General features: G+C 46.9%; 1 protein-coding gene across 1 annotated transcript; it reads left to right on the forward strand.

Moving 5' to 3' along the window:
- Positions 1-285: 285 nt before the first annotated feature.
- Positions 286-17113, forward strand: APOL5 (apolipoprotein L5). Its single transcript, XM_055252047.2, has 6 exons — positions 286-314; positions 4074-4129; positions 7783-7869; positions 13592-14575; positions 16097-16278; positions 16728-17113. Exons 1-5 carry the CDS (start codon positions 286-288, stop codon positions 16270-16272), a joined length of 1332 nt encoding a protein of 443 aa, XP_055108022.1. The 3' UTR covers positions 16273-16278; positions 16728-17113.
- Positions 17114-24469: the final 7356 nt, after the last annotated feature.

A 24469-nucleotide genomic window follows, 5' to 3' on the forward strand; every position in this document is an offset into this window, starting at 1 on the left:
CATCTGGTTGTGTGGTCGAGAATTCCAGATGTGCCTGGATTTATTTTTGGCCCAGCCATGCCTTCTCACTACATGGCCCTAGAGGGAGATATTAGCATGAGGGACAATGGTAAACAGTAGTAGCAGAAGAGCACAATGCCTCGTTTTAGTCTTCTGGCTTGGGGCTGACTCTCCAGAGCAGAGCTCTCTGGCAGAATGGACTGAACTATATGGCTTAGGTCTTCGCGAGCCTCTCCCTGCCTCTAAAACCAGACTCCAAGTTCAGGATCACTGTGTCCTCCAGCGATGAATGCAGGGTGCCCGACTGAGAAGAGGTGAGAAAGCAAGATAAATGAACTGGGGCCAGCGGATCACTTCTTCCGTGTTGAGAGAGGAGGCAGGAGAGAGGAGCGAGCTCCTTGCATCTGTGTGTGATCTCTGAGCACAGTGGCCACAGCCTTCACTAAACGTGGCCCCCTGGGTGTCTTGTAATGGAAACCACTCAAGAGTCTAACGCCCTCTTTGGGAGACGTGAGGCAAAGCAGGGGGAGAAGGGTAGTTCTTTCTCGCCCCTCAGTGTGATATTCTGAGCTTTCTCAGTGGAAGATGCATTTTTAAATTATCAGAAATTGATAGATTATGAAATATGATGATTCGTGAAACAGCTGTGTACATAATCAAACACAAGTTGATGTTGTTTGACCTCTCATCCTATGTACAAAGCACAAAAGTTGCATAGGAGATGAATTTATCTGGAAGGGAACTATGAGCCCATTTCATGGACAGACCCAGAAACTGTCCAGTGGTTCTCCCACTCCCGCTATATGATCATCCTCTGCCTTTGCGGGGTCTCGGCTCTGCTCACTCCCTTCTTCCCTCCTCCCCAAAATAAAGTCGAATAGAGTCATCTCCCAAGATCTATTCTAGCCCAGGACAGCAGGGAGGGCTGAGTAAGATTTTAAACACGAAAAACTTAGGGTCAGCTGGGCGTAGTGGCTCAGGACTTTAATCCCAGCACTTTGTGAGGCTGAGGTGGCCAGATGGATCACCTGAAGCCCAGGAGGTCGACAGCCTGGTCAACATGGTGAAACCCCGTCTCTACTAAGAATACAAAAATTAGCTGGGCGTGGTGGTGCACACCTATAATCCCAGCTACTCGGGAGGCTGAGGCAGGAGAATCACTTGAACCAGGGAGGCAGAGGTTGCAAAGCCAAGATCTTGCCACTGCACTCCAGCCTGAGCCACAGAGGAAGACTGTGTATCAAAAATTAAATAAATATATACATACATACATAAAAAAACAAAACTTAGTGTCAAAACGATGAGGTCTTATTCTAAATGTTGTTCTGTATCTGTCATTTATTGGGTATACACAGAGTAGGCAGGAAAGCATAGATAAGACACATCTCTACCTTCAAGGTGAAGCTCCGGGCTGCCACAATAAACCACTCACTGCATCAGCTGAAACCTCTGCACTGTACCTATCTATGTAGAGCATAGGAAGAGAGCAAAGAAATAAAAAGCAGAATACCTAAAATAATGCGACAAATCAAAGTTGAACAATTATAACAAAAAATAATTAATATGAATATGAATAACATTAAGAAAAGCATCAAATTGGGTCAAAATCAGATTTGAGTAATTTTCTACATCCAAGAGATAGCCTGAAATAAATAGGACACAAAAGGCCAAAATAACAAGTTAGAAAAACTTACATAGAACCAACAAAAAAAGAAAACAATATTAATATTTAACAGTATTAATTTGTCAGACTTTGTCTTACCATGTACTTGGCAGCATTCCCTATACCAAACGCATTACTGTACAAGCTGGAGATTTTATAATGAGAAAATAATGAATAATAAATCTCATTACTAAAATCTTTTTATTCTATTGGCTTTTTGTTGTTGTTGAGACAGAGTCTCACTCTGTCGCCCAGGCTGGAGTGCAGTGGTGCAATATCAGCTCACTGCAACCTCCGCCTCCCGGGTTCAAGAGATTCTCCTGCCTCAGCCTCCTGAGTAGCTGGGATTACAGGTGCCCACCACCATGCCCAGCTAATTTTTATATTTTTAGTAGAGACAGGGATTCACCATGTTGGCCAGGCTTGTCTCGAACTCCCGACCTCAGGTGATCTACCTGCCTCAGCCTCCCAAAGTGCTGGGATTACAGGCGTATTGGCTTTTATTATAAAACTAACATGTTACTTTGGTAACAAAGCTCAATAATATAGATGAGTGAAAAGTGCAAAAGTATTTTATCACCCCAGCCCTAAATCTCCCTCCTTGAGCTAAGCCTGTTCATGTTTGGTGTATCTCCTTCGAGAATATTCCCCTACTCCTACATCACATATATAGTACTTAAAAAAAATAAGAAAAGAATATAAAGAACGTATTCTTCAACCTCTTTTGTTTTACTTAATATATCCTGGACCTCTTTCTAGGTCAGTTTTACATAGATTTGCCTCGTTCCTTTTCACATCCATAAGCCTTTATTTTGTATTGTTCTATTTTCATGTAAACAGTCCCCAACATGGATTTTTCAAATTGTTTCCACTTCTTTATACAACTTCAAATAACTGGATGAAAATCCATACATGTTTGTCTGTGTTCCTGCCATTGTGTTGTGTCCGTGATGGGTGTATTTCCAGAGGTGGGATGCTGAGTGTCAGGCACATGTAATTCTCATGTTAAGAGACATCCCAAGAAGGCCAGGTGCAGTGGCTCACGCCTGTAATCCTAGCACTTTGGGAGGCCAAGGAGGGTGGATTGTTTGAGCTCAGGAGTTAGATATCAGCCTGGGCAACATGGTGAATCTCCATCTCTACAAAATATATATATATATATATATATATATATATATATATATATATATATATATTAGCTGGGCGTGGTGGTGCACACCTGTAGTCCCAGCCACTTGGGGGGCTAAGACAGGAGGATCACTTGAGCCCGGGAGGTTACTGCAGTGAGCCGAGATTGTGTCACTGCACTCCAGCCTAGGTGCCAAAATGGGACCATCTCCAAAAGAAAAAAAAAAAGAAAGAAAGATACCCTAAATCATCCTTCCAAAAGCCATAGTGGCTGACTGCAGTGGCTCACGCCTGTAATCCCAACACTTTGTGAAGCCAAAGTGCGTGGATCACCTGAGGTCAGGAGTTCGAGACCAGCCTGGCCAACAGGGCAAAATCCCATCTCTACGCAAAATACAAAAATTAGCCTGGCGTGGTGGTGGGTGCCTGTAATCCCAACTACTTGGGAGGCTGAGGTGGGAGAATCACCTGAACCCGGCAGGCAGAAGTTGTAGTGAGCTGAGATTGTGCCACTGCACTCCAGCCTGGGTGACAGAGCGAGACTCGCTCTCAAAAAAAAAAAAAAGAAAGAAAAAGAAAAAAGCAAGCAATCTCATTTTATGCTCAACCAATTGTCTTACGTCTCAACCAAGTGTACATGTTCTCCTGTCTCTTTTTCACGCACACAGGTTGCCAAACTAATCAATGAAACAGTAGCTGGCCATGGTCTAAATTTGCGTTTTAGGGCTACTAGTGATGTCAAGTGCCTTGTCCCATATTTACTGGCTACAGTACTTCTTGTGTGAAACACCTGTTCAAAGAACATAAGAAATAACTGTATATGGAAAATTAGAACCAGGTGCAGTTTGAAAGACCACAGACTTTGCTAGGGTTTCTTAAGTCTCTTCAAAAAAGAATAGGCAGGCCGAGTGTGGTGGCTCACACCTGTAATCTCAGCACTTTGAGAGGCTGAGGCGGGCGGATCACCTGAGGCCATCATGGTGAAACCCTGTTTCTTAAAAATACAAAAATTAGCCAGGCATGGTAGCAGGCAACTGTAATCCCAGCTACTCAGAAGGCTGAGGCAGGAGAGTCACTTGAACCTGGGAAGTGTAGGCTGCAGTGACTGAGATTGCACCACTGCACTCCAGCCTGGGCAACAGAGAGAAGCTCCATCAAAAAAAAAAAAAAAGAAGAAAAAAAATAGACTTAGGTGAGGACTGGGAGAGACAGGTTTCAGGCATGGGGAAGGGAGTCACATTTATTAATCATATTATAAGCTTAAATTTTAAAAAATCTAAAGCATCCCATGTGGCAAACAAGGAAATTTGCAAGTTCCTGGTTCCAAGGTGTTACCTGGTAAGTTCTTTTAAGCTTTCAGAAAACGAGCAATTCTCACGTTGTACAAATTGTCCCAGAAATAGAAAAAATACGTTATTGAATATATTCTGTGAAGCAAATATAACACTAATGATAAACTGTGATCACAATAAAACTATGGTTCAATATCATGTATTTTTCTATGATGAATATATGAATAAAATACTAGAGAATATAAACCTATAACATTCTGATTCAAAAATATGCAATGACCAAGTTGGGGATTTTCACGGAATGTACGGGTAATTCAATATATGGAAATTTATGCTAAGAATGCACCATATTCATGGGATAAACAAAAAAGGAAGAGAATAATCATCTCATTGGAGTTTGAAAATTCGGCACTTAATCCTAATAAAAATGTTTAAGTATAGGAATAAAACACACCGCCTTATGATGAAAGCCAACTGCCAACCGTGAAATACTAGTCAATATGATAATATAAAATAAGGATCCAAGCAAACCAAATAATGCGTGAAACCAACATAAGAAAACAAAATATTAAAAACAGTCAGAAATAAAAGCCCAGCATTATTCATTCATGAATTATTCATTCAATAACTACTACATTAGTAAACATGTAGTCAAGCACAAGAGTGTTAAAAATGAATAACATTTCTATAAGTAACAAGACAAGTTAGAAAACATTACATTAAAAGACCACTATTCATAATTGCATCAAAACAATGTAAAACATCAAAGAAATACATGTGAGCAAGAAATGTAAAGAAACAGCAAATCTCATGTGAAAGAAAACGGAAATCATGACTCCCTGGGAAGCCATATGCTATTGCTGGGTGGAGATATAGCAGATCCTTGGCTTTAATGAGGGAGATACCGTGATACCCTCTCAATTGCTCATGTTTGAAAATACTACATCAAATAACTTCCTTTGTAAAGTTTAACTGAAAATATAAAGTTTAACTAAAAACAGCTCCTCAGGCCCCTGCGTGAAGCAGTGTGGCAGGGGGGAAGGGGCCAATCACTGGTTCCATCACTGGTTAAAGCAGAGGCAGCAGGCAGGACAAGGCGGCGACATTATCAAAGAACTCATCTGGATAACAAAAGTGTTAAGATCCCAAAGCAGGTTCGGCGCAGTGGCTCACGCCTGTAATCCCAAGACTTTGGGAGGCCAATGTGGGCAGATCACTTGAGGCCAGGAGTTTGAGACCAGCCTGGCCAACATGGTGAAACCCTGTCTCTATTAAAAATACAAAAAATTAGCCAGGCTGGTGGTGCACACCTACAGTCCCAGCTACTTGGGAGGGTGAGGCAGGAGAATTGCCTGAACCGGGAGATCGCGACATTGCATTGCAGCCTGGACAACAGAGAGAGACCCCGTCTCAAAAAAAAAAAAGACGCCAAAGTGCCATGATAAGGGAGTGTTTCTATAAACATGACAATACATCTTCTCTTAAGGAAATAGCATAGAGTCATCAAAAATAATAGTTATAACAACTGTATAGCAAGATGGAAAATACTTGTATAACATTACATTTTAAAAACAGGGCATGTGGCTGGGCACAGCGGCTCATGCCTGTAATCCCAGCACTTTGGAAGGCCGAGGCAGTTGTATCACCTGAGGTTGAGAGTTTGAGACCAGCCTGGCCAACATGGTGAAACCCCCATCTCTACTACAAATAGAAAACTTAGCCAGGCGTGGTGGTGCGCACCTATCATTGCAACGACTCGGGAGGCTGAGACAGGAGAATCACTTGAACCCAGGAGGCGGAGGTTGCAGTGAGCCGAGATAGCACCACTGCATTCCAGCCTGGGTGACAGAGTGAGACTGTCTCAAAAAAAAAATTATAGTAAATAATAATAATAAGGCCGGGCGAGGTGGCTCAAGCCTGTAATCCCAGCACTTTGGGAGGCCGAGGCGGGCGGATCACGAGGTCAGGAGATCGAGACCATCCTGGCTAACACGGTGAAACCCCATCTCTACTAAAAACACAAAAAATTAGCCGGGCGTGTTGGCGGGCGCCTGTAGTCCCAGCTACTCGGGAGGCTGAGGCAGGAGAATGGCGTGAACCCGGGAGGCGGAGCTTGCAGTGAGCCGAGATCGCGCCACTGCACCCCAGCCTGGGGGACAGAGCAAGACTCCGTCTAAAAAAAAAGAAAATAATAATAATAATAATAAATAAAAACAGGACACACCATTATAAGTATAAAAGCCATGCGAAAAATAATATGGATTTGAAAAATAACTGGAAGCAGAGAATAAAATCAATAGTTATGTTGCAGGAGAACTAGGGGTAATTTTTGTCAAATTATATTTTTTGTCAAATTTGGCTTTTTGTCAAATTATATTGAAAATACATTTAAAGTGATTTTTGAGCAACAAAAGCTGCAATGTGAGAGAGTGTCTGAACAAGGTGGACTCTGCCGTGTTGCCTGCCTGGGTAAAACCAACCACCATCCCTCCCACGAGGCTTGTCATCAGGCAAGTGTCATTCAGCAGGGACTGGACTGTGCCTCTCTCAGGGTTATAGATGATAGGCACTGGACAGAATGATCGTTCACTTGCTCCCAAGTTAACAATGTTATCGATTAACAGGGCCCCGATTGTCTTGGCTCCTATCATTGTGTTATTGGATGATTCTCAGAAGACTTTTGTGACTTAATGAAAGGGGAAAAGTTCCCTTATCCTCTTTGCACGGTATAAAACAGGGTGTGGCTCACTTCTTCGGTGCCCTGCGGCCCAAACCCCTAGGGGGAGCATGCGGACAGGCAGGTCATGGGGAGCGTGGGCTCCGACCCCACAGCAGCGCCATCTAGGGTTGAGTGTTTGCAGCTCCCGAGCCCCAGTGAGCTTACTGGAACGATAAGGCAGAGGGTCTAATTTCTGTACTCCAGGGTTCTAACCCTAGTATGCCAGAAAAATTGGATCACACGTGGGCTTGGAGAATGAGTGCAAGGTTTTGTTGAGTATAGCTCTCAGCAGATGGATGGGGAGCCAGAAAGGGGATGGAGTGGGAAGGTGGTCTTCCCCTGGATTTGGGCCACTCAGCGGCTGGGTTCTCCTCCAACTGCCTTTGGTTGAATTTCATGTCATCCAGCCGTGGATGACCTGTCAGCATCTGTCGATGTGTTCTTCTGCCTGTGTGTTCCTCTCGATGTCCAGCTGCTTGTGTGTGTCTGCCTGTTAGGTGGGGATATGGCAGGCCAGAGTGGTCTTAGAAAATGCAGCATTTGGGAGCAAAAACAGAAATGCTCGTCCTCACTTAGATCCATGGGCCCAGGCCCAAGGGTGGAACCCTCGCCGGGGACCATGCCTTTCTCTACGCAGCACTTCCCCGCCTGCTCCCATATCATTAATGTATCATGTCAACATTTCAAAAGTGCTTTACCAATCTACTTTGCCACCAGAAGCCTAAGCGATTTCCAGTTTTATTGCATCCTAGTCAGCCTTGGGCATTCCCATGGTTTGTTCATTTAAAATCACTAGACAAAAATCATGTGACATTTCTGAGACATTAAGATTTTTGTTGTATTCTAACTTGTTTTTTTTTTTTTTTTTTCCTACTTCTCCAATATTGTAATTAGACAGCCGACTTTCCCAGAGCGCTGTTATGTCTTTTCAGGCTGAGATGACTCGAGAATAAATGTCCCTGATCCTCGTCCATCTCCAGGCTTGGGAGAAGGTTGTAAAGAAATGTGGCTTCGAAAGGTAATCTACGGAGGTGAGGTCTGGGGGAAGTCCCCAGAACCTGAGTTCCGTGAGGGCAGAGAATGGGCTGTTATGCTTATGGCCACAATCCCAGCATCTAAAACAATGTCTGTCACAGACCCAGCACTCAATGAGTATTTGGGTTTTGTTTTGTTTTGTTTTGAGACAGAGTCTCTTCTCTGTTGCCCCGGTTGGAGTGCAGCAGCATGATCTCGGCTCCCTGCAACCTCTGCCTCCCAGGTTCAAGTGATTCTCCTGCCTCAGCCTCCTGAGTAGCTGGGATTACAGGTGCCTGCCACCACGCCTGGCTAATTTTTATATTCTTTGTAGAGATGGAGTTTCGCTATGTTGGCCAGGCTGGTCTTGAACTCCTGACCTCAAATGCTCCACCCGCCTGGCCTCCCAATGTGCTGGGATTACAGGTGTGAGCCACCGCGCCCAGCCGTCAATAAGTATTTGAATGAAGGAATAAAATCTGATTGTTAACATCCAGATCTGTAGCCACCTTCATAGGATGAAACACACAAATGGGTTCCAAGCAAGTTGGCTGAAGTGTTGCTCATGTTGTCTCATGTGCAATTGGAGATATGCAAAAAAGGGAAAAAATGTACACATCCGCATAAAAAATATCTTAGTAAAAAAAATGTAAAACCTTTGGTAAGAGCAGGCACAGTGGCTCACGCTTGTAATCCTAGCACTTTGGGAGGCCGAGGTGGGCGGATCGCTTGAGTTCAGGAGTTCAAGACCAGACTGGCCAACACGGTGAAACCTCTTCTCTACTAAAAATACAGAAATTAGCTAGGTGTGGTGGAGCATGCCTGTAAACCCAGCTACATGGGAGGCTGAGGCAGGAGAATTGCTTGAACCCAGGAGGGGGAGGTTGCAGTGAGCCAAGATTGCACCACTACTGCACTGTAGCCTGGGCGACAGAGCAAGACTTCATTAAAAAAAAAAAAAAGTCCTTTGGTAATGGTAAGTACATTGGTACACTGATAGATGCCCAGACACATGGCTTAGAGGGCAATGGAATCCTAGAAGCAGAATTTGCTGGTTTTCTCCCAATCCAGGAATATTCCTTCCTGGGTCTGCCTTCACCCTTTCCCAACCCACGACAATGAGTCTTGCCTTGAGATCCAAGCTCCTGGGACGTGCCTCTCCGTTGCGTTGGCCTGGGCATTCAGACTCTCCCACAGGGCTCGGCTGCAGCAACAGACTCACAACAGACTCTGCTGCCAAACAGAGGCTGCACTTAACTCTTGCCAAAGCGTCCATAAGGTGCTCTAAAGTGGGTTGCAATGCTCCCGCAATTTATAGCAACCAAGTGCCTAAAGATAAAATCTTCATGCGTCATGCAAATGGGTTGCCTGCGCTTTCAGACACAGGTACAGTTAGTGACTTCTCTGTGTCCTTGGCCCAGCCTCCCTCTACTGTTCTCTCTCCCACCTCCACTGTCAAGATTTCCCCCCAGTGCTCCCGTTAAGTCTGAGAAAGCTCCTAAAAAAGGCATTGACTTTTCAGGCACAGGCACAGCCGTTTTTCTTATCCGTGTCCTTGACTTTGGCTACGGGCCAATGCATGCTGCATGGACCAGAGTTAACGGGGGCCCTTCCTATGTGCTTGTACAATGTTTACCTCTCCTCCTTTGGTGAAGGGAGAGGGATGACTTTTCCTATCTTGGGGAAAATCAGCCAGTGGTTGAGACAGACTAGAGGCTTCAGGAAATGGAGTCTCCCTCTGTCGCCCAGGCTGGAGTGCAGTGGTGCGATCTCGGCTCACTGCAACCTCTGCCTCCCAGGTTCACGTGATTCTCCTGCCTTAGCCTTCCGAGTAGCAGGGACTACAGGTGCCCGCCACCACACCTGGATAATTTTTGTATTTTTAGTAGAGACAGGGTTTCACCACGTTGGCCAGGCTGGTCTGGAACTCCTGACCTCAAGTGATTTGCCTGTCTAGGCCTCCCAAAGTGCTGGGATTACAGGCATGAGCCACTGCGCCCGGCCCTAGGTTCTTACCCTAACTCCACCACTAACTCAATTGTAATCAGGGAATGTCCCTCCTTTTTGGAGCTGGTTTTCTCCTCTACAAATGAGGGACTGGGCTCATTGATGGCAAAAATGTGGCAGATTACTATTTATCTTCTGTGTTGTGCCTAGAGGGCACAAAAAAGGTCTCTCCTTAAATCCTGTTTCCCAATGTCTCAGGTTCCCTGCCCAGAAGCAACCACAATTTTCAAGCAACCACCTTTTTTTTTTTTAAGAAAAAGAAAGAAAATCAAAGCATCTGCTCCGTATACTCTCACAGCAGCACTCTTTCCCAAAGAGCCTAGATGTGTCATCACGATTCTCCCGTGCTTTAGACACCCTCACTAACAACAGCGGGGAGGTTATGCCTCTTTGCCATCTGCGTACCAGGCGACCTGGAAGGGCCTTCCAGCTCTAACATCTCATAGTTCTAAAGCTTAGGTTGGAGAGGGGGCACTGAACTCCTAGGTTTACAGAGATGTTCACCTTAAGCCCTGATGATAAGCCCTGATGAAGTCCTTTCTTAAAAGAGTGACTTGAAGATGAGGAAGGATGTCAGAAGGCCCCTCCCACTTCCCCCAGGAGGGAGGAGGGAGGGACCCAGGGCTGGTTCACTTGAGGCTGCTGATGGCCTTGGCTAGGGAGCAGAGGATTCTAAGGCCATTGTCAACAGTTCCTTTGAGGCCTTGGGGTTCCTTGGTCCAAGTACAGTTTGCCCACAGCCTTGCATCCATTCCCATAGATCCTCTCTCACTATCCATCAAACCCAAGCCAAGTCTATTGTAGATGCTCAATTAGGAGACAGGCCAGAACCAACCTAAGGGACATACAAGTCAAACCCTGTTACGTGCTGTAGAAAGTCACACATACAGTCCATAGTCCAGCAATACCCACGCTGGAAACCCCAAATTCCATAAGAAAAAGGTACTTAAGAACAGTGATTCTCAAAGTTCTTGCAGAACTCTGAAGTTCCAGATACTGAGCCAAAATGATTCAACAGGAAAATTGAATGGTGATTCTTTTTTCAAATTACAGGAAAAGTTTGAGTGGAGAGAATTTTCCCAGTTGTGCCTTTTTTCCCTTTTCCTCGCTTTTTCTTAAGATTTACAAGCTCCCCCCACTTGCCTGTTAACAAGTGGCCAAAGGAGATCTCACTATTTCTAAGTGTGACCACACTTTTGTTAAAAATCTACTTTGGGTCGGGCGCAGTGGTTCATGCCAGTAATCCCAAAACTTTGGGAGGCCGAGGGGAGGTGGATCACTTGAGGTTAGGAGTTCGAGACCAGCCTGGCCAACGTGTCAAAACCCTGTCTCTACTAAAAACACAAAAATTAGCCCAACATAGTGGTGCATCATGCCCGGCTACTCGAAAGGCTGAGGCAGAAGAATGGCTAGAACTCTGGAGGCAGAGGTTGCAGTGAGCCGAGATCGCACCACTGCACTCCAGCGCCAGCAATAGAGTGAGACTCCATCTCAAAACAAACAAAAAAAATCTACTTTGTTTTCAAAATATTCAACACTGTCCCACTGAATGACAGTGAGCCCTCTCCCATGGAAGGGGAATTTGTGGTTGTCTTCTTGGAGATCCCCAAACTTTTGCTTTGGAAATATAGACTTTTATTAATTTTTAAAAATTCTCATACATGCATTTGACACAAAAGTTAAGAGGAACAAAAGGGCAAATAGTAAAAAATAAGTGTCGCTAGGTGTGGTTGCATGTTCCTCTAGTCCCAGCTGCTGGAGAAGATCACTTGAACCCAGGAGTTTGAGGCCAGCCTGGGCAATATAGTGAGGCCCTGTCTCAAAAAAAAAAAAAAAAAAGGGTCTCTCCTTAAATCCTGTTTCCCAATGTCTCAGGTTCCCTGCCCAGAAGCAACCACAATTTTCAAGCAACCACCCTTTTTTTTTTTAAGAAAAAGAAAGAAAATCAAAGCATCTGCTCCGTATACTCTTAGTACTGTTTTTTAATCAAATTAGTCACAACTTGTTATATATGTATAAATTATAAATGTATGCATGTATGTATATCTTTATTAGGAAAAGACTTGGTGACAAAAGTCAGCAAAGCTTTTAAGTTACATTTTATTCATCACATCAGTATCCACATACATTTATTTTATTTTTGAGACAGAGTTTCACTCTGTTGCCCAGGCTGGAGTGCTATGGCGCCATCTCGGCTCACTGCAACCTCTCTGCCTCCTAGGTTCAAGCGATTCTCCTGCCTCAGCCTCCTTGAGTAGCTGGGACTACAGGTGCCCACTGCCATGCCTGGCTAATTTTTGTATGTTTAGTAGGGGCGGGATTTCACCATGTTGGTCAGGCTGGTCTTGAACTCCTGACCTCAGGTGACCCACCCGCCTCGGTGTCCCAAAGTGCTGGGATTACAGGTGTGAGCCACCGTGCCCGGCCTAGTATCCACATACATTTAGAAGACAGCTGTTTGTGGATGAATGGAATAGTAAGCCATCAGCCTAGGCCTGCATAGGGGTAGTTTGAACTGTGCTCCTGCTAAAAACACACGGCCACCCCCACCCAGGGTTCCAGGCCAGAGTGGATCTTCTGTCTGTCTGTCTGTCTGTCTGTCTGTCTGTCTGCTGCCCACATTGTAATAGCCCAGTGGGTTCATTTTGCCCTCTGCCCAGATAGAGTTGATTTATCAAGACAGGGGAATTGCAATAAAGAGTTTAATTCACACAGAGGAGATGAATGGGAGACTGGAGTTTTATTATTACTCAAGTCGGTTTCTCCAAAAATTCGAGGACTGGGTTTTTTCTTTTGTTTTGTGTTTTGTTTTTTGTTTTTTGTTTTTTCAGATGAAGTCTTGCTCTGTCACCCAGGCCGTAGTGCAGTGGCGCGTTTTCGGCTCACTGCAACCTCTGCTTCCCGGGTTCAAGTGATTCTCCTGCCTCAGCTTCCCGAGTAGCTGGGACTACATGCGCCCGCCACCACACCCAGCTAACTTTTGTATTTTTAGTAGAGACGGGGTTTCACCATATTGGCCAGGCTGGTTTTGAACTCCTGACCCTGTGATTCGCTCGCCTGGGCCTCCCAAAATGCTGGGATTACAGGCGTGAGCCACCGCGCCTGGCCAGGACTGGTTTTTTTTTTTTTAAAGGATAATTTGGCGGGTAAGGGTCCAGGGAGTGAGGAGTACTGATCGCTGGGGTTGAAGCTGAAATCACAGGAAGTTGAAGTCGCCCTCTTGCGCTGAGCCGGTTCCTGGGTAGAGGCCACAAGACCAGATAAGCCAGTTTATCAGTCTGGGTGGCGACCGCTGAGCCATTGAGTGCAGGTTCTGAACAATATCTCGAGCATTCATGTTAGGTTTTACAACACTGATGTCATTTCGAGGAGCAATTGGGGAGGTTTAGAATCTTGTGGCCTCTGGCTGAATAACACCTAAACTATAATTTCTAATCTTGTGGCCAGATTTTTAGTCCTATAAAGGCAGTCTGGTCCCTAGGCAAGAAGGGGGTTTGTTTCGGGGAAAGGGCTGTTATCATCTTTGTTTCAAAGTTAAACTATAAACTAAGTTCCTCCCAAAGTTAGTTCAGCTTATGCCCAGAAGAATGAACAAGAACAGCTTGGAGGTTAGAAGCAAGGTGAAGCCGGTTAGGTCAGACCCCTTTCACTGCTGTAATCTCCCCACTGTTAGAATTTTTGCAAAGGTGGTTTCGACACTGTACCTCGATTCCCAGGGCTCTGCCTCCTGCACACATTTTAGAACTCAGATTACCTAGATGTCTTTAGCCTCACTGGGGAACCTGTGCCAGAGTTGGAAAATCAACAATTTGATGTCAACTGTCCACAGTGATGAGGCTGATATGCTGTCCTACGTTCTGTCGGAAGAGCTGATGCGATGTGACAAAGATTCCATGCCAGATGGAAATCTGTCAGAGGAGGAAAAACTGTTTCTCTCATATTTTCCTTTGCACAAGTTTGAGCTAGAACAGAACATCAAAGAACTTAACACCCTTGCGGACCAAGTTGACACCACTCACAAGTTGTTCACCAAGACCAGCCTGGTGGCCAGCTCTTCTGGAGCTGTTTCTGGGGTCATGAACATCCTGGGTTTGGCCCTAGCACCTGTGACAGCAGGAGGCAGTCTCATGCTCCCAGCAGCTGGGACACGGTTGGGGGCAGCAGCTGCCATCACCAACATAGTAACAAATGTCTTAGAAAATAGAAGCAATTCAGCAGCAAGAGACAAAGCCAGCCGACTGGGGCCTCTGACAAGATCACATGAGGCTTTCAGAGGAATAAATTGGTCTGAAATCGAGGCTGCTGGCTTTTGTGTTAATAAGTGTGTAAAAGCCGTCAAGGGCATCAAGGACCTTTGTGCCTACCAGATGGCCAAATCCAACTCTGGCTTCATGGCTATGGTCAAGAATTTTGTGGCCACAAGACACATCCCTTTCTGGAGGGCTAGAGGGGTGCAGAGAGCCTCTGAGGACACAACTCTGGCCATGACTAATGGTGCCCGGGTGATGGGTGCTGCTGGGGCTGGCTTCTTACTTAAGAAAGACATGAGCAGCTTCCTGCAGAGCTGGAAGTACCTGGAGGATGGGGCAAGGACGGAGACAGCAGAGGAACTGAGGACACTTGCTAAGAAGCTGGAGCAGGAGCTGGACCGGCTCACCCAGCGCCACCGGCACCTGCTGCAGAAGGCGAGCCTGACCTCTTCCAGCTGCCGGGGCAGGGCTGTTCGAGGATCCCGTGTGGTTAAACCAGAAGGTAGGAAGGCAGCGAATAACACAGACATGGTCTTGCTCTTCTAAAAGCTTACCATGGGGGTGAGGGGCGAGGAATGCTAAACGGACACATCAGTGCATAACTACAGCTGTCCTTTCTGCAGAGAGGACCTGCCGCACACCCCTGACATTAACTAGGCACCCTCTGTTCTTCCCAGAATTGCGTTCTATTCTCTCAAAGCCCTGACCATAAATAACCATAAATTCTTGAAATCGCATATTTGTGTGTTTGCAGGGATGCTCCCTGTCTGCCTCTCCTGTGGTCTGCAGGCTCGGCAGGGAAGGATAATTTGGCGGATAGGGGTCCAGGGAGTGAGCAGTGCTGGTTGCTGGGACTGGAGATGACGTCATAGGAAGTCGAAGTCGCCCTCTTGCGCTGAGTCGGTTCCTGGGTAGAGGCCACAAGATCAGATGAGCCAGTTTATCAGTCTGGGTGGCGACAGCTGAGCCATTGTGTCCCTCTTGTCCATACCAGTATCCCCAGCACCTAGCAGTGCTTGGCACATAGCCAGTGTGCTGGAAATATGTGTTGAATGACATGAATGTGGCATTGCGTGATAAAAATGACACTTCAAATGAGTTGGGAAAGGATTTTTATTTGAAAAATATTTTACATTTCTAGACTCTCCTGTGTAGAGAAATTAAATTCCTAGATGTAAAAACTGAAACAAGAAAACTGCTACCAAAAAATAAAGGAGAATTTCGAGATTCATCTTTAATAGAATGACGGGGTAGCAAGGTCACAACCTGAAACCCGGGAAAGGGACACATAAGTCTTTGCCGAAGATGTGAAGGCTCAAATGTTCATTCACTCATTGTCCATTCAACAGATTTTCATTAAATGGGGCCTGTGATGGGCCGAGGACTTAGGAGGTGGCTCCAAATGTGTCTGCATGTTGGAATTATCTGGAAACTGCAAAAAATATTGATGAGTGGGTGGGTCCCGCCCCCGGGGACTGGGCTTTAGTTGGTCTGGGATATGACCTGGATTTTAGACCTTTTTATTTTTATTTTTTATTTTTTGAGACGGAGTCTCGCTCTGTTGCCCAGGCTGGAGTGCAGTGGCGCAATCTCGGCTCACTGCAAGCTCCACCTCCCAGGTTCATGCCATTCCTCTACCTCAATCCCCCGAGTAGCAGGGACTACAGGTGCCCGCCATGACGCCTGGCTAATTTTTTGTATTTGTAGTACAGATGGGGTTTCACCGTGTTAGCCAGGATGGTCTCGATCTCCTGACCTCGTGATCCACCCACCTCAGCCTCCCAAAGTGCTGGGATTACAGGCATGAGCGACTGCGCTTGGCCGACTTTAGACATTTTTAAAGATCTCCAGGTAATTCTGTGGTGCAGCCAAGTTTGGGACCCATTGCCCTGGGGAGGGAGGGGTTCTCCTCTTCTCAAAACCAATAGAATTTTGCTCTCTGGGGACATATTTGAGCTTCTGAACATCCAGGGGCAGATCTCTTTCTTGGAAGCTGTGAGACACAGGGACTCATGTTCCACAGGGTCTCGCTCACCTCTCCCCTGGCCTGTTGCAGAGCACCAGCCTAGGCTGGGCCCTGGCAGGGCACTGAGGACACCGGAGAGGACAGTCTCTGCCCCAAGGATGCTTGGCCACCAGCCAGCCCCACCAGCACCAGCAAGAAAGGGGAGACAGGCCCCAGGAAGACACCAACAATGAGAAGGGGTAAGTGGGATGCAAGGAAGCCAGGAGCTGTGGGAACCCCTGACAGTGAAGTAACCCCTCCTTGGGTGGGTGGGCTTCGGGGAAGGAGAGGGAGGGCCTAACAGGGACAGAGGTTGTTGCTACCTTTCCATCCGGCCACCTGCCACGCCACCTGGTGCCTTTGCCAGTCAGTGAGATCACTGAGCTCTCTCTGTACTTCCTGCCAGATGGGCCATTCGTTCATTCATGAAGTTAATCAATGCACAAATCTCAATTGGGCACACCTCTGTGCCGGGCATCATGCCAGGCCTAGCAGTGAATAAGACAGAAAAGGGCTAGGTGTGCAAAGTAAAGAATGACCTCGCCCAGCCCTGTAATATGTGGGAGCTCAAGTGAACCCACTGTGGGATCCCTAAGATGCTGCAGAAGTGAGTAAACTTTTCCTTTCTTTTTTTTTTTTTATACCCTAGTTGGTCACCCTGTCACCACAGAACCTTGATTTAACAGAGGCAAAATGCAAGTCTGCCATGAAGAATACTGGAGGTAGGGAAACTTCTAGTGGCAATGATAAAACCAGCAGCAATGATAATAGAAGGCAAACCTGCAATGGTCTGTGGCAACCCTTGGGGACTCCAGACATACCTGGGGTGGAAGAGAAATTTGCAAGAGACCAGGATTTTTGTGTGTACAGATGGAGTTGGAGGCCAAGAAGACCTACATGTTCATGTTAATTAAAACTGGAGCTGGGACACCTTCCAAACTCATGTATTTTCCAAATTGTATGTAACTACATAGTACCTTTATAATGAAAATGAAAAAATTTTTAAACTATCACCTGCCACTCCTCCCCCTCTTCCCTCCTGTCATCTGTCATGACTCTGCAGTCAACACCTTTGCGTGGAGACTGTTGCTCAAGCTAAGATCCATTCTCCATTTCCAGGGCCCTGCAATGACAAGTTAATGATTTGAGAAAAGCTGTTATTGAGAGAAAATCATCCCTTTACTGTAGCATAATTTATAATCATGAAAAATGTGGAGCCATTAAAATGTTCCAACACTAGGGAACTGGTTACATATGAAATATTCATCCACTTGATAAAACACTATGTAGCTGTCAGAAATGATGCTCACTCAATGACTGGGTTAACTTGGAAAACGTTGATTGTATTATTAGGTGGAAAAGGACTTTCTTACCTTTTACCTAAGGGGAAACACATCTCTCAAACTTGTGTGTAGGAAAACAAAACCCCTCAAAGGAATACAGTAAGGTCACAATGCGGCTATTTATTTAGAGGTAAATTTGATGATTCCTTCCCCTCTTCTTTCTGCCTTTCTGTGTTTTTCAAGTTTTCAGTTATGCACATTACTGTTTTATAAAATAGAATATAGATAATAAATATTTACATCAAATCTGAAATAAAATGTTTAAAAAGAGGACAAACTTGGCCGGGCGCGGTGGCTCACGTCTGTAATCCCAGCACTTTGGGAAGTCAAGGTGGGCAGATCACGAGATCAGGAGATTGAGACCAGCCTGGCCAACATGGTGAAACTCCATCTCTGCTAAAAATACAAAAAATTGGCTGGGCGTGGTAGGGGGCGCCTGTAGTCCCAGCTACTCGCGAGGCTGAGGCAGGAGAATCGCTTAAACCCAGGAGGTAGAGGTTGCAGTGAGCTGAGATCATGCCACTGCACTCCAACCTGGCAACAGAGGGAGACTCCATCTCAAAAAAAAAAAAAAAAAAAAAAAAGAGGCCGGGCGCGGTGGCTCACGCCTGTAATCCCAGCACTTTGGGAGTCTGAGGCGAGCGGATCACGTGGTCAGGAGATTGAGACCATCCTGGCTAACACGGTGGAACACTGTCTCTACTAAAAATACAAAAAATTAGCTGGGCATGGTGGCGGGCATCCATAGTCCCAGCTACTCGGGAGGCTGAGGCAGGAGAATTGCCTGAACCCGGGAGGCAGAGGAATCACCAAATTTACCTCTAAATAAATAGCCGCATTGTGACCTTGCTGTATTCCTTTAAGGGGTTTTGTTTTCCTACACACAAGTTTGAGAGATGTGTTTCCCCTTAGGTAAAAGGTAAGAAAGTCCTTTTCCACCTAATAATACAATCAACATTTTCCACGTTAACCCAGTCATTGAGTGAGCATCATTTCTGACAGCTACATAGTGTTTTATCAAGTGGATGAATATTTTGTATGTAACCAGTTCCCTAGTGTTGGAACATTTTAATGTTCCAACTCAGTGCAGCGAGCTGAGATCGCGCCACTGCAGTCCAGCCTGGGCGACAGAGTTGTCTCGAAACAACAACCAAAGAGGACAAACTCATAGTCAGCGGGTCTTCATGTATTAATAGCTTTGTAAGTTGCTTGAGTGCGTGCAGACTCCTTCTCATCACGGAACAAGGCAACAGTGGAAGAATGGCTGTTTCCACGGAAGACCACCCCATGGTTGTTAGCAATGGCTGGAAAGCGTAGGGAGCCTCCAGCCCATCTGTCCATCCACCCATCCATCCATCCAAAACCAAAAAGGCATTGTTCTAGGCACTGGGGAAAAGCAGTAAACAAAACGAATCCTGCCTTCACGAAGTTTTCATTCTCAAGGCGGAGGTAGGGGAACACGGAAGAGAAATACAGTAAATCAGTGTTACAGTGTATTATAAAGTAATGAGTGTTGGGGAGAAAAATCAGTTTGGGAAGGAGTTATACAGCGTGTAGGATGGGGCAGGAGCACAGTTTGAAATAGGATCCTCGGGGCACGCCTCTCTGAGAGGCTGATCTCTCAGCAAAGACATGAAGGAGGTGAGGGTGTCTGGGAGAATACCCATGAAGGTATCTGGGAGAAGAGCATTCCAGACGGAGGGAGCAGCAAGGGCAAACACCTGCTTGGGACGTTCGGGGGGCCGCAGGTGGGGTGCGGTGCCGGGAGCAGAGGGAGGCGGGGGAATTCGAAGGGAGGGTAGGAGAGGAGGCTGCAGAGGGAGCTTGAGGCCAAAAGGTGCAGGGTCTTAGAGCTACAGTAAGGATTTGGGCTTGTACTCTGAGTGAGGCGGGGACACATGGGTGATTTCAGGCAGAGGAGTTACCTAATGGCTTAGGTTTTAGGAGGACCGCTCTGGCTGTTGTGTTGAGAGGAGACCGCGGGGCAAGGCGATGCCAGAGATATCTGTTAGCAAATGTTGGAAACGACCCTCGGGAGAGAGGATGGTGGCCTGAACCAGTGTGGTGGCAACAGAGGTGGTGAGACGTGGTCAGATTTTGGATGTGTTCTGAAGGAAAAGCCCGCAGGATTTGTTCATGGACTGGACCTGTGGCGTGAGGGAAAGAAGAGCCAGGATAACGCGGGCTTGTGGCCTGCGCAACTGGTGGGATGGAGCTGTTGGCACCTGAAATGGACAGGTGGGAGCGGGGGTGGGGTGAGAGCAAGGTGCTCAGGGTGGACGTGTCACGTCTGTGATGCCCAAAGACACATGCGAGGGGAGGTGCTGAGTAGGTGATGAGATCCATGCATCCGATTCAAGATGTGGGGTCTCCAACAACAAATTAGTTGGAGATACAAATTTGTAAATAGATGGTATCTAAAACCGTAAGAGTGGGTAAGATTATCAAAAGAGTGAACACGGGTTTGAGATATATGTCGAAGGCCAGCCCCTGGGCACCCCTAGCTTGAAGAGAATGTGGAGAGCGGGGGAACCCTCAAAGGAGACTGAGGCGGAAGCAGCCACGGAGGGAGGAGGGGCACCAGGAGTGGGTGTCCAGGAGACCAAGTGAGGAAAGACTCAAAGTGTAGAAGGTATACACCGGACCAGTGCTGCTGACAGGCCAAGGACAGGAGAATCGATCTGATTTAGCAACACGAAGACCACTGGTGGCCTTGATGAGAGTGGTTATGGTGAAGTGGCTGAGGACAAAAAGCCTGAATGGAGAAGTTTTAAAAGAAGGCAGAAAGAGGCTGGGCGCGGTGGCTCACGCCTGTAATCCCAGCACTTTGGGAGGCCGAGGTGGGCAGATAATTTGAGGTCGGGAGTTCGAGACCAGCCTGGCCAACATGGTGAAACGCTGTTTCTACTAAAAATACAAAAATTAACCAAGTGTGGTGGCAGGCGCCTGTAATCCCAGCTACTTGGGAGGCTGAGGCAGGAGAATCCCTTGAACCCAAGAGGTGGAGGTTGCAGTGAGCCAAGATTGTGCCACTGCACTCCAGCCTGGGGCACAGAGTGAGACTCTGTCTCAAAAAAAAAAAAAAAAAAAAAGCAGAAAGTACAAGCAATGTTTTGGAGGGGTTTTGCTGGAGGAAGAAGTGAGGTCAGAAAAGGAAAAAGAATTCAAGATGGAAGAAATGCTAGTACGGTTCTGTGCTGATGGGGATGATCCAATAAGGAAGAGATGGTGGAGGAAACTCCCGGGGAATGTCCCCCACCCTTTCAGCTCCCAGTGCCCGTGTTGGATGCAGCCTGCACTGGAACCCTGTCTCCAGACCTGACATCCTGACGGTACCATCCCAGCTCCATCCCACTTCCCAAGCAGCCTCTGCAACATGGTTTTTAGAGATACATGGCAACGTACCAATAAAATCTGATATACGACATTCTGTAGGTAAGTTCTCCTTTTCACACACACAGGAGCTCAGTGTGGATGTGTTAAGAATACCCTCCTGGGGAAACTCCTGCTGTATCCCCTACCAGCCACAAGATTCATTTCAGGCAGGGCGCAGTGGCTCATGCCTATAATCCCAACACTTTGGGAGGCCGAGGCGGAAGGATCGCTTGAGCTCAGGAGTTGCCCAGCTGGTCTCAAACACAGTGAAAGCCTATCTCTTTTAAAAATACAAAAATTAGCCAGGTGTGGTGGTGCTTGCCTGTGGTCCCAGCTACTCAGGAGGCTGAGGTAGGAGGATCGCTTGAGCCTAGGAGGTTCAGGCTGCAGTGAGCTGAGATTGCACCACTGCACTCCAGCCTGCCCAGAAATTCCTTGATCCCTGTTCCCCTCCTCCACAAAAAGGGAAGAAGAAATATTCACTGAAAGTTTGCTATGCACTAGGAACTCTGCTAAGTGCTTTCCCAACTTTACCAAATGACAAATGGCAAATCGTTATGGAAAACTTAGCAATTTCTAGACACCGTGCTGAGTACTCTACACGTCCTGTCTTATCTTGTCCTTGCAAAACCCTTCTACAGTAGGAACATTTATTGTCTGAAGTTTATAGACAAGGACTCTAGGGTGCAGAGCTGTTAAGTATTAGTAAGTTGCTCAAGGTCATCCACCCAGCAGGTGGCAGATCTGAGTCAGAACCCTCCAACTCTTGGTTCCTTGCTCTTAACCATTACCCTGCACTGCCTTGGTTATCCTGAGGTCACACCACTAAAGCATGGGAGGGCCGAAATTCATACCTGCCTGTGCTTATAGGCCTAAGGCAGAAATTTTAAGTTTGAGCCTGAGCAAGTGTCGCCAATGCTGGCAACACTTACTCTTAAAATGATTTGGAGATTAATATTTTCCACACACACACATCAAAATTAATAGTTACATTCAGTCTGCACTTGGCAGGGATTTTTCACAAGCATTGATCCAAACTCTCCCAGATTTGTGTAAGACAAGGGTCGGCAGTGCGTGGGCCAAACCAGGCCTACCACCTGTTTCTTAAAATTTCATTGGAAGATTACCAGGTCCTTCACTGATTGTCTGCAGCTGCTCTTGTGCTACAGTGGCCAAGTTGAGAAGCTGTGACAGAGACCGAAAGGCCTGTGCAACCTAAAATATTTGCGATCTGGTGACACTCAGAAACAGCGGGTTGACCCTTGGTCCAGAGGATTCAAGACAAGCAACTTTTGAGTATCTAGAATTCTGGCTTTCAAAATGAGAAATTGCCATCTGTGAGCCGGGAAACCAATTTCCGAACCTGTAAGGAACCAGGGGGCGATGGTGTTTCTGTGAGAGCACTTTGCACACTTGCCTCCTTTCCATCACAGGGCCAGGCAGCCCTCAAGCAAGTAAGGTGAAAGGTTGGAGGTAGGTTCAGTGCTGACCTCAAGAGAGGCCTGGCACTGGGCAGTCTACCCTGTCCCTCCCCCACAGAGCTCACTGCCTCATTTTCCACCTGGCCTCTTTCTCCGCCCGCAGACCGGTTCTCTCTGTACTACTCATCGGCTTACCCGTGGATCCAGGCTCAGAAAACACTCCGCCCGTGTGAAACTGTGCAAGACCCACGGATCCAGGCTCAGAAAACACGCCGCCCGTGTGAAACTGTGCAAGACCCGCGGAGCCAGGCTCAGAAAACACGCCGCCCGTGTGAAACTGTGCAAGACCCGCAGATCCAGGCTCAGAAAACATGCCGCCCGTGTGAAACTGTGCAAGACCCGCGGATCCAGGCTCAGAAAACACTCCGCCCGTGTGAAACTGTGCAAGTCTCCTCTTGCCACCGTTTTGACTTTCTCACAAAATGGAGACGAGAATGAGGAGTTCTTATGAAGAACTCAGTTTCATTTTTAAGTGAAAATTAAATGAGATCTCGTATGCGAAGGCACCTACGGTCACCCCCGGTACCTGACAGATGTTCAGCCAATGCTGTGCTTCCAGAAAGCACGACAGGAGACTCGGGAAGCATTTACTGACTGCTCTGGATGAAGAGAACCCTGGAGCAGGAACCCCGAGCTAGCACAGAAGACCCCAACCTCAGAGCACTTACCATTCCGCTGGAAAAACCATTTTATGCTCCTGTTTATTCTATCAGGCAAACACTGTCAAACACCAGCAAGGCAAGGCAACATTTGGAAAAGGGGAGGCTCCTTAGCCCCCACTCCTGCCAATAACTGGCCGTATGCTCTTGTGTTTAGCCTCTCTGGGCCCTTTGCTCCTGTATTGGTCAAATAGAGGCTTGAACTATTTGAACGTCAAGGCTTGTGCCCAACTCTACAATTCCACAACCTTGAGTGCATGAACAGATGAAGAGAATAAGACTGGGGGAAGGAGTGGAAGGGCCTCCACTCAGTGAAGAAAGACTCACAGAGCCCGCATGACCACTGGGTGCCAGGATCCATGCAGGGCCTAGAGGCACGACCCCAGCAAAGCTGCCCGGGTTCTTGCTGGGGTTTGAGGCCTCGCTCTATGACCATTCTGTGCCTCAGTTTCCTGAGGACACAAGAAGCAAACAATTCAGCAGGGAAGATACGACCTGACCAATTAGAACTGAGAGGTCAAGGGGATGTTGGGACTTAAGTCTCAGAACCCATGTCATTATCCTGTCTTTGGAACCTAGGACGGTTGTCCAGAGCGCTTGGCTCATCCCTGCAGCAGATCACACGATTAATAATAACAATAATGAGACATTTATTGAGTGAATACTATGTGCCATGTATTTCTAAGCATTTTACATATATGAACTTTTTTTTTTTTTTTTGTCTGAGACAGAGTTTCACTCTTGTAGCCCAGGCTGGAGTGCAGTGGCGTGTTCCTGGCTCACTGCAACCTCTGCCTCTCGGGTTGGAGTGCTTCTCCTGACTCAGCCTCCTGAGTAGCTGGGATTACAGGCATTTGCCACCACGCCTGGCTAATTTTTTTTATATTTTTAGTAGAGACAGGGTTTCACCATGTTGGCCAGGCTGGTCTTGAACTCCTGACCTCAGGTGATCCACCCGCCTCAGCCTCCCAGAGTGCTGGGATTATAGGCGTGAGCCACCGCGCCCAGCCCATATGTGAACTTTTAAAATCCTTACATCAACCCTCTCAAGTAGAGACTAATACCATTTCTATTTGACAGATGGAAACGCTGAGGCACGCTAAGCAACTCCTGCAAAGGCACACATCCAGGAAGTGGCAGAGCCAGATTTCAAGTTTAGACAGCTGGGATCCGGAGCCCACGCTTTACATCCTGAAAGAATAAGGCTTTCTCAGCGCAGAGGAGCAGACCCTCTAGAGCCTCTTTCTCAGGCACATCCCTCGCCTTTTCTGGGTTAATCAGCTGTCTTCTGTGGAGCGAGCATATCTACAGTTACGCTGGGGTGTGGTAAAAACCACCTGAGGACGGCCAGGCGCGGTGGCTCACGCCTGCAATCCCAACACTTTGGGAGGCGGAGGGGGGCAGATCACAAGGTCAGGAGATTGAGACCGGCCTGACCAACATCATGAAACCCTGTACCTACTAAAAATACAAAAATTAGCTGGGTGTGGTGGCACATGCCTGTAATCCCAGCTACTTGGGAGGCTGAGGCAG

This window comes from Symphalangus syndactylus, chromosome 18 (genome assembly GCF_028878055.3).
Source record: "Symphalangus syndactylus isolate Jambi chromosome 18, NHGRI_mSymSyn1-v2.1_pri, whole genome shotgun sequence".
NCBI classification, from domain to species: domain Eukaryota; kingdom Metazoa; phylum Chordata; class Mammalia; order Primates; family Hylobatidae; genus Symphalangus; species Symphalangus syndactylus.

Coding starts and splice junctions, on each gene's coding strand:
- APOL5 (XM_055252047.2), top strand. CDS start 286: ATGAATGCAGGGTGCCCGACTGAGAAGAG. Junction 4,130..7,782: donor TGGTTCCAAGGTGTTACCTG/GTAAGTTCTTTT, acceptor GTCCATCTCCAG/GCTTGGGAGAAGGTTGTAAA. Junction 7,870..13,591: donor GTCCCCAGAACCTGAGTTCC/GTGAGGGCAGAG, acceptor AGATGTCTTTAG/CCTCACTGGGGAACCTGTGC.